Source organism: Rousettus aegyptiacus, unplaced genomic scaffold, assembly GCF_014176215.1.
Source record: "Rousettus aegyptiacus isolate mRouAeg1 unplaced genomic scaffold, mRouAeg1.p scaffold_m13_p_17, whole genome shotgun sequence".
NCBI lineage: Eukaryota > Metazoa > Chordata > Mammalia > Chiroptera > Pteropodidae > Rousettus > Rousettus aegyptiacus.
Window position 1 is genome coordinate 30541906 of NW_023416292.1, and position 15072 is coordinate 30556977.

The 15072-nt window shown below is 48.8% G+C and overlaps 1 protein-coding gene and 1 non-coding gene across 4 annotated transcripts in view; both read right to left on the reverse strand.

Moving 5' to 3' along the window:
• The window catches only part of PTGFRN (prostaglandin F2 receptor inhibitor), a 66844-nt gene that overhangs the window by 32509 nt on the left and 19263 nt on the right, over positions 1–15072 (reverse strand). For 2 of the 3 annotated variants that reach the window (XM_036235032.1, XM_036235033.1), the window contains exons 2-3: positions 6592–6960; positions 3861–4271 (exon numbers count right to left, since the gene is read on the reverse strand). In XM_036235032.1, coding sequence (XP_036090925.1) covers positions 3861–4271; positions 6592–6960 — 780 coding nt within the window. Of the gene's footprint in view, positions 1–3860; positions 4272–6591; positions 7070–15072 lie in introns of those variants that run through there. The other variant, XM_016124400.2, reaches the window with a different exon arrangement.
• LOC118613230 lies at positions 869–987 on the reverse strand. The gene has a single exon (XR_004955358.1). It is a non-coding gene; the product is annotated as a 5S ribosomal RNA (ribosomal RNA).

Consider the following 15072-nt stretch of genomic DNA (forward strand, 5'->3'; position numbering starts at 1 on the left):
GGGTGAAACCATCTTTTAGGTAAAAGAGGAGGAAGTCCTAACTAGAAGGACCAGGAAAGTGAAACCAGACAACATGCCTTATGAGTCAAGTCTTCAAAATGCAATGTACTTAGGGCATCATTGATTCCACTAGGGATTCCCCCTTGAAGTTAAATATAAAGCGTAGATTCTTAAACTGAAACAGTGACTTTTGGATCATAGAGCCACTGCGCTCCCTCCTTGTGGTGGACGATTAAAAGCAGACCATACCGAGACGAAGCCCTGCCCTGTTTGGTGCCACAGTCTCGAGCCGAGGTCTGGTTTCGGCGTTCCCCTGTCACAGCTTTTTACACGGAAACGTTTTACTGTATTTAGGGGGTTTTTAAAAAGAAGTCGAACATCTGTAATCAGAGCAGAAAAACATTCAACTCGTGGTAGCGCGCTGGGAACAGCTGCTTCGATGACACGTGGCCAGCGCCGCCCACGGATTCGAGGGGCGGCAGGCAGTCCTGGACGTCCAGCAAGCATCGCTGGCTTCCCCTGACATCCTGAACAGGCTCAGTGGCGAAGGCTGGTGCCCGGTTCAGGAAAAGATCCAGCCCTAAAGCCACGCCCTCTGGAGTCGAAGCCTGACAACATTTCAAACAGGTGTTTCAGGCCAAGTTCAAGACCCTCCTTGATGAAGACAGGAAAAGGAGGTGGGCGCGGTAATTAGAAAAAGGAATTTAAAGTCTAATTTCTCACCTCCACCTGCACCCCAAGTTCTTCCTTCTCTTTGACCCTTTTTTATTGTTAGTTATTTTTATTTTTTCGGGCGAGGCAACCCTTGGTTGACCTCACAGATCGCAAGGACCTTGTCAGCTTACAATCCCTTATTTTTTATTTTTTATGCCTACAGCACCTGGTCTTCCTAGGTGGTCTCCCATCCAAGTACTAACTAGGCCCGACCCTGCTTAGCTTCTGAGATCAGATGGGATCGGGCGGGTTCAGGGTGGCATGGCCGTAGACGTCTCTGACCCTTTTAAAGGGGCCAGAAGTAATCTGAGGGTATCTTTTGGGAGAAGTCAGTATGGAAATGGTTGAGCTAGGACTGTGGTTTGAACCCACCACATACAATGCCCGTGCTCAGAGCCCCTGGAATCCTGCTGTAGGCCCTCTGTGCCGGCCACCAGCTACTGGAGGTAAAAGAAGGCTCAGGAGGTGAGTTGAAATGGTCAGCATGCAGCTGTGGACCATGTGTACAGAGAAAACAGAGTCTTAAGTTGAGGAATGGTGGTGGAAATGTCTCTCTAACTATACAGTTCACTTTGTAATTTTCTTTCTGCAAGCGGCTAAACATCTCATCACATCACTAACCACTGTTGCCACATGTTCTGGATTGGGGGTTGGGGGGAGGGGGTCACTCATGGGAAACAGGAAGGAGCAGGCTGAAGGGAAAAAAGAACCAGTTCAAAGGACGCCCAATGCAAGACGGGGCCTCGGACAAAGCCTGTGGTGGTTCAGGCTTTCTCCTCCTGATATAAGCGAATCGCACAGGTTCTGCCCTACTGATATAAGCTCTCTCCTACTGACAGGCACCAAGCTCGGCATCCACCAGACCACTCTGAACTTGGGGGAGGGCGGGAAGAATACGGCCACATACGTAAGAGAGTCCCATCGTTTAAGGAGCTCTGTGCTGTTTATCCTAAGAATGCAATAAGGATATTTAAGTAGCTAGCTATGGCTAGTATGGGTGTTACGAGAAAGACCAGCACTCTAGGGTGGTGGTTCTTAAACTGGGGTCCACAAAGAGGATTGAGAGAGCCTGTGACACAGGTGAGAAAAAAAAATGTTGTCTCTGTTGTTACTGATCTCTACCTGAAATAGAGCATCGCCTCTCATCATGAAATCGAGCAACAAACCAGTGTAGTGTTAACTGTCCCTGGGACTGGGCCCCAGCAGAAGTCACGGACATCATCACATCCCATTACAGTCACTGCAGATTATCTTAAATATCGTTTACACTCATCACTACTTAGAAATCCCTCTAGGTGTTAGGCCTGCCCCGACACCTCATTGCTTAATGCGCTGATTAGCGATGCTGATGTAGAACAATGTCGCTACATTAACAAAGCTGTCTTAAAACTATTCTGATAACAATTTCAATATAAGTGTTTTCCTCTGTCATCCTATGTATGTACTTTATGAACTGAAACATGTTAACCGAGGAAGGTCTTTGGGCTTCCAAAGACTGTCAAAGAAGCTCACGGCTCACAAAAGTTACAAATCCCCGGGCTCAGGGATTTAGGGTGCTCAAGTCTTGTAAGCAGATGTTATGGGTTCTGTGGCTTGTTTGAAATAAAAAATAAGTACCTTTATGACTGAAATTCCTGCATAAAAAGATAACTATAGCTGCGAATCTGAAACCCTTCAGCCTTCTGCCTGTTAAAACAGTTGTTTGATGCAAGCTGGGTAGGCGAGGTTTCTTAGCACAGATTGCAGGCAGACCACTTCTGAAAAGGAAGACGACCCAAGTCCATCTGGAAAGTGATTTCTGCAGCCAGTGGAACCAGGACTGACCGTGACGGGCAGTCCATCTCCTCAGCAAGAGCACCTCCCACCTCATCCACCGCCACGGCCACTGGGGACCTCAGTCCTGCTTTTACCGCAAATAGCTCCCGCATGGTGGTCTAGACGCAGAGTAAAATGCCTCGGACACAATGCAGCTGGCAGAGGAAAAACACGGCCCGTGTTTCCGCTTCCCTTCCCATCTGAGCAACAGGGCAGCCACACTCTCACGTTTACTCTCAGGATGTGGTCCAGCCAAGATCTTCCCAGTTTACAAAACAGGAGGCAGCCGCAATGGCAGCAAAGTACCGTGAGGGCTGAAGATGTGAGACTTCCAGAAAACCAAGTGCATTCATCCACCCACCACGCCAGCATCCTGAGATGCTCTCCTTACACTCTGTCTCTGCAAACACAAGAAGGTCCACGGGGCCTGGGCACCATCCTCAAAGTCCCTCTGACCCCAAGACCCAGGACCCAGCTCATCACCTGGCAGATTCTTCGCTGATGCTTTTTGGATACTGAGCCAATAACGGTTCATCTTCTTTCTTGTTTTTCTTTTATTTTTATGGGTTTTCTAAAATGTTTTGTGCTTTCCTCATTGCTTCTCTAGTAGAATTAAGTTGCGGGTTGTTTTGTTTTGTTTTTTTAAAGACTGATTCACAGATGGCAGGACAAAGAACTTCTTGCACGTAGACCCCCAAGGCTGGATGCTCCTTGGGTATGTGTCACATAGAAATGGAGAAGTGGCCCAGCCCTGGAGAAGTCCTCAGCTAGAGGGGACAGTGCGTCTGAGGGGACCCGAAAGGCAGGCTCAGAGACCCATGTCACAGGAGAGGTTCTGGGGTGAGCGAGACACATCCCCCAACAGCTGTGGGGAATGGCGGATCCGAATAAGATAAAAAGGCGAGGGAGCCTGGTGGGGGCAGCAAAACCCCAAAGCGCCTTGGGACGCCAAGCTGGACCTCATTCTAGCACTTTACAGGGATTTAATCTTTCAGTCGAAATATTGTTTTAGCATCATATGTAACCTGCAGCTTCCCAGGGGTTTGAATTCGAATGTCACGCCCCTGCAAAGCAAAACTAGAGGCAGAAAGCAGAAATCCATGACCCACCCCCCACCCTCTACGGAAAGCAGAAATCCATGACCCCCCACCCCCACCCTCTACCGAAAGCAGAAACCCATGACAGCCCCCACCCCCCACTCAACACCTGGCCTCACATGAGAAGCACTAAGTTTATCAGAAAAGGAAGAGGCTCCTGCCTAGTTCTTCATACTTGTCATCGGTCAAATCATAAGCTGCATCGTGTAAAATATCCAATTTGCAGAAGCTCACCTGTTGGCTGGATCACCACGGTGGCCACATCCACGGCTTTTTCTTGAATTTCCTGCCAGCTGCCCTGCTCTTCGATCCACTCACTGACGACGCACCGGTAGGTGCCCTGGTCCTCGGCCAGCACCCGGGACACGGAGAGGCGGTAGCCGTCGCTGCCCACGGTGTCCAGGCGCACGTCGCCGCTGTGGTAGCGCTGCTCGTAGGCGGCGCCCGGCCGCAGCCGGCCCTCGTGCGTCAGGGCGACCACGCTCTGCCGGCTGGAGCGGTGCCGCACCTCCCACAGCAGCGCCAGGTGCGTGTGCAGCGGCGACGCGGTGGAGGCGACGCAGCGCAGCTCCAGGGGCTCGCCCTGGCGCAGGCTCAGGCCCGCGGAGGGCGGGCTGGCGGCCACGCGCAGGGCGTCGGCCAGCACTGGGGGAGGAAGGCGGAGGGTCAGCGGGCGGCCCCAGCCCCCACCCAGCCCCGTCCCGGCCCCACCCCACCCCCACCCCAGCCCTGTACCCCAGCCCCCACCCCAGCCCCACCCCAAGCCTCAGCCCCACCCCAAGCCCTTCTGATGTGAGCAGGGCTGTGACCAGGGACAACCACCTCCCCCTCCTCCTCCCCTTCCTCCTCCTCCCCCTCCTCCTCACTGTTCCAACTCCAGATGGGCACATTTTCCCATTGATTCATCTATGATCTCAACTGACTTACTGACTTGAAGGTAAGAAAAAGAAGTGGCCCTAATAAGACTCCTTCAGAGAACTGTGTGAAAAATCCCTTTTGGGACCTGGGCCTTGGGGATGTGCTTCTGCCTCCTTTAAGCAAGTCACTTTACCCCTTGGTGCCTCAGTTTCCACCTCTCTGAAAAGGGGCGACAACTGGATCTGTTCCAGGGAGCTGACTTGAGAGTTTCCCGAGTTCTAAGGACAGTGCTTGTACTTGGCGATCACGACAAAATTCGCTGCTCCCGACAAACAGTCGTTTGTTAGGACACAGGGCTAGAGGACAGGGCGCGAAGGGTCTCCGAGAGCCGCAGCAGCCGTGAGGGAGCACGGCCAGCACTGCCTGTGCCCTGGGCCTGGGACCGCCCGCCAATGACCAGTGAGCAGCAGTAACTGCAGGTTAAGGGCCCGTCAAAGAAGACTGAAGCCTCGGCTCCTCACGCTACCAGGGCCGTCCGGAAAAGGCTGTGTGTGCTCATCTATGGAGTCTACTGCAGAAGGAATCGATGACCTTCTAGTATTTCCACCAATCTGTAATTCCAGCTAAGTGGAATAAATAATGACTCAGTCCCCAAGGCCAGTTATCTCTCAGGGCACAGATGAACTGCTTCGAGACCCACGAAGCTGAAGGCCAAACGGACTCTGGACCATGCGTGGCAGCCACCAGATACTCCACCTGGGCAGCCAAAGAGTCTCTTACGTGGGCCATCCATCTGCTTTCCTGACCCGAGGATAGCCTGCCCTAGCTCCGGCCTTCCAAAGACTAGAGGAGAAACAGAAAGATGCTGGGTGCTGGGCGGGGACCTCCTGCTGCCTCCAACTACAAGATGAGAATGACGAGGGGAAACTAGGGTGCATCTGACCTGGCGGAGGGGTAACGTGTCTGCTGACTATGACAGCAGCACATTACTTCACTGTAATGCAAGAATGTCTTACGGGACTTTTTCCTAAAAAAAACATATTTGGGCTTTTTCTATAGGAATAGGAAGAGGTCATGGAAGAGGGAGATTTGGTGGTTTAATACCTACATAATGGACACGGCTGCTTTATTCCCTCGTGAGTCAAACAGGGGAACAGTATCCGAGTTATGGAAGGATTCTAATAAATCATTACAGTGGGAAGGAATGCCTGGATCAATACCGTCTTTTTATATCATCATGTACATCTTCTACTTCCCCGATCCTTAAATATATTCCTACCCTGACGTAAATTCTTTTTGGAACACGGCAGGGCACAAATAAATGCATAATTAAGCAATAAAAAATGATAATAATGTTTCTATTTTGCTATCCCCAAATTAAAATGTTTGTTCTTGCTCATTTACTAATTAGCTGTGTGATTTTGGGCAAGTAGTTAGCGTATGCTCTTCCATTTCCTCGTGAGCAAATTAAGGGAATATCCCTCCCTACCTTCTTCATTGGATTCAGAAGACGGAATGTGTGAGTAAATCTAACAGTCCTTGGAAAATGGGGAAAAACAAACAAAAAACAAAAAACAGACCAAACACACTGCAGATATCTAAGGTGTGATTACCTGCACAGCCAGGCCAAAGTTTGCAGTGACCCGTCATAAGCTAGCAATGACCACAACCTTCTTTCTCTACGTAGCGTGCTATGGCATTGTTCTGAGGATTTGGACACACTAACTCGCCTGTCCTCACCACCTGTAAGAGGCGCACTGTTGCAGAGGACGCTGATGGAACATGCCCGTGGCAGCTGCCAAGTGGCAGAACCAGCAACTGGGCTTCCTGGGGACAGGCGGCGTGGCTCAGAGCTGGGCTCTCGACCGGCACACCCTGCTCTCATCAGCCAAGGGACAGTTCAGAATCACAGTGGAGGAGAGAGAAAGGGTCCTCACCGACCACCTGGCCCATCGTCTGCCTTTGATCAGGTGACATACTATGACTTCACTGGACGGAGGAGGGAGCAGGGCCCCAGAGGCGGTAAGTTTCTCGACAAAGTCACCCACAGCCAAGCGGCAGAGGAAAGTCTGGCCCTTGGCACAGCGACCATCCCGTGAAGATGTACCTTTCACTTGCACCGTATCCTCATAGTTGCCCTGGACGGTGGCGTCTGTGCTAGGGGTCGAACACTTGTAGTGGCCCTGGTCCGAGGGCTGGACGTTCTTGATGTGGAGCTCCACGGCGTCATTGGCCGTCCTCCTCAGCAGGATCTCGCCCCTCTGCAGGCGCTCCTGGTACAGCTGGGCTGGAAAGCCCACCTCCCAGGTGCTGGCGAGCTCCACGAAGCTGCTCCCCGAAGACGAGAAGCTCCAGTCGAAGTTCTGCTCGCTGGGGCCATCGTAGTCACTGACGTTGCAGGGGATGACCAGCTCGGTGCCCGCCACCCGCACTAGGCTCCCGGCGGGGACTCTCACCACGCGCCCTCGGCAAAGAGCTGCAAAGACGAGATGAAAGGCAAGTGTGCAATCAGGCCAGGTAGCAAACCTGTGGGTGCTCTTGTTGGCAGACACGTGGTGGCAATGTGACATCTGGGGAAAGCAGGGTCTTGCCTGTGTCTGTGCGGGAGGCCGTGTAGCCCACCCCCAGCCCCATGAGCCGGAAGTACAACCCTGAAATGAGTACCTCTCACTCAACAGTTTCCTAGGATTGACAGGGAAGACGAGAAGCACTAAAATCCGGCTGGCCGTAAACCCGAATAGCTTCTTCCCTCCTGTTACTATTTAACACACCATTACCGCTCAGTGTGATGTCGAAATGCTTTAGGTTTGGTGTGAAAGGAAAGGACACAGCTAATCAAGTATTTACACTTCTGCCCACCTTGGATGGGCCCTCATCCCTCGAGACCATTCCCTGGGGCTCCTGAGACCTGATTTACATTGATGGATGCCAATTTTTAAATCCTAAGGCAGCCTGCTGATAAAATAATTTAATTGCGATTATCTGACATTGCCTATAAATTAATTTTAAAATACGACGACTCTACCGAGTATTAATTTTCTATTTTCTGGCTCATTTCCTTCTCTCTACTCTTCACCCTGGTTCTAAATTCAGAACGAGGATCATCGGAATGCACAGCGGGAGAAAGCGTCTAGTCTGGCTGGTTGCTGGGCTGGGTGTTGCTAGGAATGTAGCACCTCTCTGGGGACAAGCCCCGTGGACAAAGCCAAGAGTTCGCTGACATCCCCGCCCCTAGAGCGCATGCCTTTCGTGCCTCTGGTAGGGCCCCTAGGGACCCTCCCCTGTGCAGCCTTCGAGACGTGTTCACTGCCATGAAATTCAACCCCATTCTGCAGTGCATTTACTATCTGTGTTGGGCACTGCCACTCAGACAGACCGAATGGACTTGCGTGGCTCCTCTTTGGTGTCTATAAATAGAGCAGTGAGGGGCGCAGGAGAAAGCATGGGCTCTGAAATCAAGGAGCACCCCGCTTAAACTGGACGCACCTCTCAGCTTTGGCTTCCTCAACTGTGAAACAAGGCAAGGAGGAGTCGCTGAGTCATTGAAACAAAATGCCTAGCGGACAGGCTGCTACGCAGTAAGAGCTCAATAAAATCAGAACTTCTGATTTATTTTCAATTCCGTGTTTTTCTTATGAGTTGAACTGTGTCCCTCCCTCTTCCCCCACCCCCCAAATTCCTATGTTGATGTCCTAGCCCCCGGGACCTCAGAACGGGACCTCACTTGGACACGGGGTCATTGCAGATGTCATTATTTAAGCTGTGGTGAGGTGGAAGGGAGTGAAGGGGGCCCTGATCAGTGACTGGTATCTTTAAGAGGGGGGAGGTCTGGGCACCGCTATGTACACAGGGAGCACTCCCCGTGAAGATAAAGGCAAAAGAGGGGGTGCTACGCCCACGAGCCAACGAATGCCAGGGAACACCGAAGAGCGCCAGCAAACCGCCGGAAGCGAGGGCACAGGCCTGCGACAGAGTGTCCCTCACCGCAGCCAGGGGACAGGCCTACGCCAGAGTGTCCCTCACCGCAGCCAGGGGACAGGCCTGCGCCAGTCTCCCTCACCGCAGCTGGGGACAGGCCTGCGCCAGAGTCTCCTCACCACCTCAGAAGGAACGGCCCCTGCAGACACCAGGATCCTGGTCTCCAGAACTAAGACGCTAAATTCCTGTTGTTTTAAGCCACCCAGTTCGTGGGACTTCATTACCGGAGCCCAGCAAACTAACACACAGTTGTTGCTTGTTTTTCAATGGTTTAATTTCTGTTTTTCAAACTCTGAGCTGCCACCATTTAGCCAGTTGTAAAGTGACTTTACAGTGGCTGTGATTAGCATGTGTGTATGTTTTTTTAAGGATATGAAGCAGAATAGAAAATATTAGAGTCCATTGCATTTCATAAACTGGGTTTCATTGTTTTGTTAGGTAAACAAAGGTATGTGTAACCAGATTATGATGAAAACCTTTTATCTTAATTTGTATCATGGTAAAGATACAAATTACATTGTATCCTTTTGAGGAAAGCTTTTTAGAAGTCATCTCTCAGTCTCTCCACCTATTGTCATTTGCTTTGAGAAGGAAAAAAGGAAACATCCACAGAAGACAAGTAGTGATGGAGTCGGTAGGCACCCTGAGCCGGGGCCGCCTGCCTCCCTTCCCCTCCCAGCCCGGCCAGTGCAGGTCCAGACTGGTCTCCAGTTCTAAGCAAGGCCTCTGCACCCTAAATCACTCTCCCTGAAAACAGGTACTGGTAACTCAGAGCCATGGGTCACATTTCTTCCCACGGAGAACAGGACTTCCGATCCCAAATATTCTCGAGGAGTGCTAGGTAAGGACATGCGGTTACTTTCTTCCCAAGGCAACTCGGTGCCTGGAGGAGGATGTCCACGGCCTCACCCTAGCATTTCTGACCAGCGCTTATCCGGGGGTTTGGTCCAGCATTCAACTGCCCCTCAGGTGGGCTGACCCTGTGCCCCCTCAAGCCCCTGACATGGCCACTGGAGCTGAAACCAGGTAAAACGGAAGCCTCCTGGCTCCCTTCTGCTGAAGCTTTTCAGGAAGATATTTTCACTTCCTTTGGGAACAGGGTACCATAAAGACGATTTGCTCGGAAGCAGCACGTGGACAGCCCCCCTGAGCTGGTGAGGGGGCTGTCTCCAGCAGAAGAGACCCAGGCCAACAAACACCGGGACCAGAGAGCTAGAGAGAATGCGCCCTCGTCACCTGATGGCATCGTCTGGGCCACTGGACCCAGCCACACCTTCTAAATCGTTCCACACTCACCCAGATCTACACATGCACAAGTATACACTCACAGACACACAGACACATGGACATGGACACGGACACACACACACACACACACACACACACACACACACCACTTGGCAGTTTCTCCACTCACCCCAGTTATGTTCCTTAAGCTAATTTCTGTCACTGGCAACTCAGGGTGTTGAAATAATACATAACCCGCCCAGCAGCGAAGCCCCCACCACCACAGTTCACAAGGGAAATAGACCGTGATCTCCTTCTTACATTGAAGTTTGAAGATTTAGGCAACTCTGAATCTCCCTAAGAAATCTTTCAGAAGGAAGTGTCAAGGTGAAGGGCCCTGAAGAAGCAACGGGGCCTCATGCTTAACCTCGTGCCCATTTCCTCATCTCTGAAATGGAGACAGTAGTTACCACTCCCTTAGGATTACGCCCTATCACTGAAGACAGGGCCCTACTTCATAGAAGGGTATGTGGATATCTGCTTTGCAGGCCGCCTCTGCTCACAGCCATTGACTTTACTTCCTTGGCAAGGTTCGGCAAAGGAGTTTGCTAACGTGTAAATGTTTTTAATTGTTAACCCTTGTCAAGAAGTTGACCAGGTTGACAAGTGCCCAGCAGGGCCCTCGGCACAAGAGTACGTCCTTCGCAGGTCTCTGTCTTTTATTCTTAGTGATTGGAGCTTTGGGAAACTGATCCGGCTCCTCATCTTAGCTCTCCAGTCCTGGTTGCCAAAAAATCATCTTTTAAACACACAAATCCTATCTCACTTTCTCTAGTCCAAAGCCTTAACCGCTCCTTTCCACCTGCAGGATACAATCTCTCCTGCGGACGGCCCCACGGCCAGCGCCCTGGTTCACACCCCCATCTCTCTCACCTGAATTACTGCACGACCACCTCCCAGCTGGCCTCCTGACTTCCACACTTGACCCCTGCTCTCAACAGAGAAAAATGACCTTTGAAAAACCTAAGCTGCATTAGGTCAAACTCTCCAACTCACTCCCATCACACCCCATCTCACTCAGAGAAAAGCCAATAAGAACTCCTCACAGAGGCCATGAAGACCTCACAGGCTCTGGCCGTTTCTGGAACTTCCTGCTGCTCTCCCACTGGCTCCGTCCCCTGAACGTCGGCCACGCTTTCCTCCTAAAGTTTCCTGAAGGAACCAGACCTGCAGCAGTCTCAGGGCTTCGCAGGCTTCCTCAGTCCAGAGCATTCTGGGACTTGCCCGGCACCCCCGCCTCGCACCCCCCACCCCCAGCTCCTTCACCAGCTTCAGATCTTTATTCCAAGGTCGCCTCGCCTTCGCCGTGAGGCCTTCCCCACCCGGCTTTCCTGACCAACTCTATCACCACCCCCCCCCCTCCTGGCTTCTGCCAAATTTTCTTGTCATGTATCACTAATATACTTTATGTGTGTTTATGTAATTTTGTAACTATTATTTATTGTCTGTCTCTTCCCACTAGCATCCACATTCCACATGCGCGGTGGCTTGTCTGTCTGTCTCATTTACTACTGAGTGCCGGTGTCCAGCACGAGGCTCGGTACATAGTAGCTGCTCAATAGACGTTTGCTAAATGAGTGACTGAATAAAAGACATAAAGGATCCCTACACTCCAGCTGCTTCTCCTCCCATCCTCCCATCCCATAATGGTTACGCTCCAACAAAACAACGGCCCCTCATTTTCTGGAAATGCCGGATTCGCTGGGGCCCCACAGGCTCTGTTTCTGTGCCTCCTTCACGCGGGACACCCTCCCGGCGGTCTCCTCATCCTCTTGCAAGCAGCAGCTCCAGTACCACCTCCTCTGTGAAGCCTTCCTCATCTCCCCCGGGATCACTCAGGCACTCTGGCCTCCATGTTTCCAACTCGACCTGAGAAAGTACCTTCGAACGCTGGCTATGTTATCGTGCCGCTGGGAAAAGTAAAGCAGATAGGAACAGATGCTTGAAAGATCAAATTCTAATCTAAAAAGACATAAACCCAAGCTGTGTCTTGCATGCAGAACTGAGCTGTCACCTCATCCACGCGCATCAGATTCTAAATTTTGGTAACAGAATTCCAACTTGTTGCAAGCAATCTGGTATTTAGCACAGATTTCCTTTAATACTGTTAAATAACAGCTAATAATATTTTTAAATAAATACAATTTGCAACAAATAAAGCATATGGCTCTTTTCAAATCAAAAAGAATATCTGCATAGCCACACATAGCCAATTTCTGTCAAAATCTTTTGTAACAGTTGATAACTAAGGAGAAAAAAAATAAAATCTTCCTCCGGTTTTCTCAATTCTAGCAGTATTTCAAATTTAAGAGTCTCAAACACTGTTATTAGTCTAGTTCTCCATAAAAATGTCTTTACTCGGTAACAATTTAATTAAGTATGGTTTCAATTGTTTTTAGGAGTCATCATAAGAAGCCTCCATATGAAAAGCATTTCTTTATCATCTTTATAAGTACTACCGAGGACAATATTGTGTGTTCAATGACACGAGAATCCATATGATAAAATTCCTCTAGAATTTAGTACCAGGAAAAAACAACAACAACAACTATTGTTAGACCACTGTACATTCTTTCTCTAGAAAACAAGAACAACGTGGGTATCCCTCACCACTCAAACCAGTTATCAGTCCCAGAGAAACTTCGATGCTCAAGACAAGGGCACTTTACTCTCACGCGGTATGTGCAGTGGTGTGAGGGCTTCTGGGCCAAACCGTCAGCAAACCCAATTATTAAGTGGACCAGCCCGTGAAACGCCCTGATTACGTCAGGCCCTCTCGGGAAAGTTTCAGAGCCTCCATTGCCTCCTAACTTCTGTTTTCAGAAAATGTGCCTCGGCCTACAAAAACCTAAACAAACCAAACCAAACCCACCAAAAAACCTACAGTTGTTACTGCTAATTTCATCTTGCTTCTCCCTTCCGACTTCTGTCCTGTTTTTCCCAGTGTATGTAACGTGTCCTTTTGTACTTCAGCTTTGAACCACCCATAGTTTAAATTCCTAATAATTAGCTCCTCCCTCTGTCTCTACACCTTCCTCTGCCTTCCATTCTGACCTTGAGCTTTTGACCTTTTTTACCCTTATTTTAAGGTTTTTACTGCATATATATGTGTATCTCATTGCAAATTGCCTCAAACGCTTTTTGGGGAGGAGGGGAGGTGAGTACAGTATGAATTCTAAAAGACCAATAATTGAGATTTCCACTTCCAGGAGATGTTCGCTTTTTGCCATAATAGAGTAACTTCTATCAATTCCTTCCCTGAGAACAACTATAAAAGATGAGTAAAATATAAGAAACAGATCATTGAGTGCATTCGGAGCAATCCAGGTGATCCAGGATCAAGGGGCCAAGATCACAGAAATGCCCCGAGGTGGACCTGGCAATGTCCTCTGCTCTTTCTCTTGAGCTATTTGCCATTTCCAAGAGGTACAGGCCACAGACTAAGTAAAGTTAGTAACTCAGCACCGCCAGGAAGACAATGACTGAAGTTTAGGCTCACCAAGAACGTTATAGTTGGAAAAGCCAAGATCCTAGGGAAAAAAGGCAACAACAGAGAAGTAGGTACACTGCTTTTCCCTCAAAGTAAATGACATAATGAAAGCTGCTTTGGGTTGGGCAGTAGTGAGGGGGGATGGGCGGGGGGAGAGGGGAGGGCTGAGAAGCTAGGCACAAAGTAAATACTAAGAGGCTAGACAGTTAAGCAAAGTGTTCTACTATCTCACAGTACTAGGGAAACAACAGCTAGAATTCAGAGTTCACAAAGGAAGGCAGACTGCAGTAAACACCCCAGACTTTCAGTTGCAACCCTGGAAGGGGCTGCGCCTCCTCGGAGGAAGTGTAAAGCTGAAAAAACAGGGAGCTCTCAATAGTGAAACCCAGTCTCAAAGCATCTCAATTCTTCATTGGATTATAATGAGCTTCCCTTACTTCTAAAAGCCTCCTCAAAGAGAAAAAAAAGTAAATCTTCTTGGGAAGAAGATAACATCACACAGAGCCTCCGTAATTTTTTCAGTATTCTATCAAGTCACCGGGCATTCCATAGGACAGGACCAAATGACTGAAAACAAAAGAGAAAGAAACAGACAACAGAAACACACCTACAGGGATCCAGATATTGGTGTTATCAGAGATGGACTTTAGAACAGCTGTAATTTTTTCAGTATTCTATCAAGTCACCGGGCGTTCCATAGGACAGGACCAAATGACTGAAAACAAAAGAGAAAGAAACAGACAACAGAAACACACCTACAGGGATCCAGATATTGGTGTTATCAGAGATGGACTTTAGGAAATAGACAACGGGGTTTTGCCTCTTAATTGAAATCTACTAAAATAAAGAAATTGAAATTCTAGAACTAAAAGACATATACAATATCCAAAATTAAGAGTTTAATAAATGGATTTGATAGCAGATTCGAGGCAGCAGAAATAAAGTAGGTGTAACGTATCCGAACTGAAGCCCAAGGTGTAAAAAAAAAAGATGAAAGATACAGAAAAGAATTCAAATGACACGTGAGAAGCATTAAAAGCTTAAAATGTGTAAGAGTCCCAGGAGCAGGAAGAATGTGGTCAAATTAGGCAGGATTAATTTTTGACGAGATAAGAGCTAAGATGTTTCTTACACCAACAAAAGACGTCTTGCCACGGATTCAAGAAGGATTCAAGAAGTACTACGTATCACAGTCGGTATGAATACAAAGAAAACCACACCTCGGTACATCATGGCGAAACTGCTAACAGACAGAGAAGGGAACAATGAAACAACCGACAGCCGACTTTGAACAGAAAACATTCCATTGTCTGCCACAGGACGATGGAATGCCATCTTTAAAGCGACGAAAGAAAACAAACGCCAACCTGCAATTCTACACAGAGAGAAATCCTTTAAAAAAAAAAAAAGGCTAAATGAATATGCTTTCAGCCGACTCTCGACAAAGGACAGAGAATTAATAAAAAGAAATGCTAGAGGGAGTTCTGGAAAGGTAGAAAGGCATAAAGAGTAAAAGAAAGAGTAACTGTGGGAAAGTCAGTCCACTGAGTACTGATGATAGGTATCCTACGACATTAGTAATGTCTTCTAGAACTTAGAACATATGCGAAATTAAAGTATGTGACATCGACAGTACAAAAAGTGAGGGAAAAAGTGGAATCAATGGAGCTTGAATGTTCTAAGGTCTTACATTGTCCCAGAATTGATATAAGGACCACCAGCGGACACCAAATCAACAATGTATGTTCTAATCTCTAGAATACCCACGAAAATGAAAGAATGGATAACAAATAAACTAATGGGGGCGGGGGGAGAAGGGAATAAATAAGACTT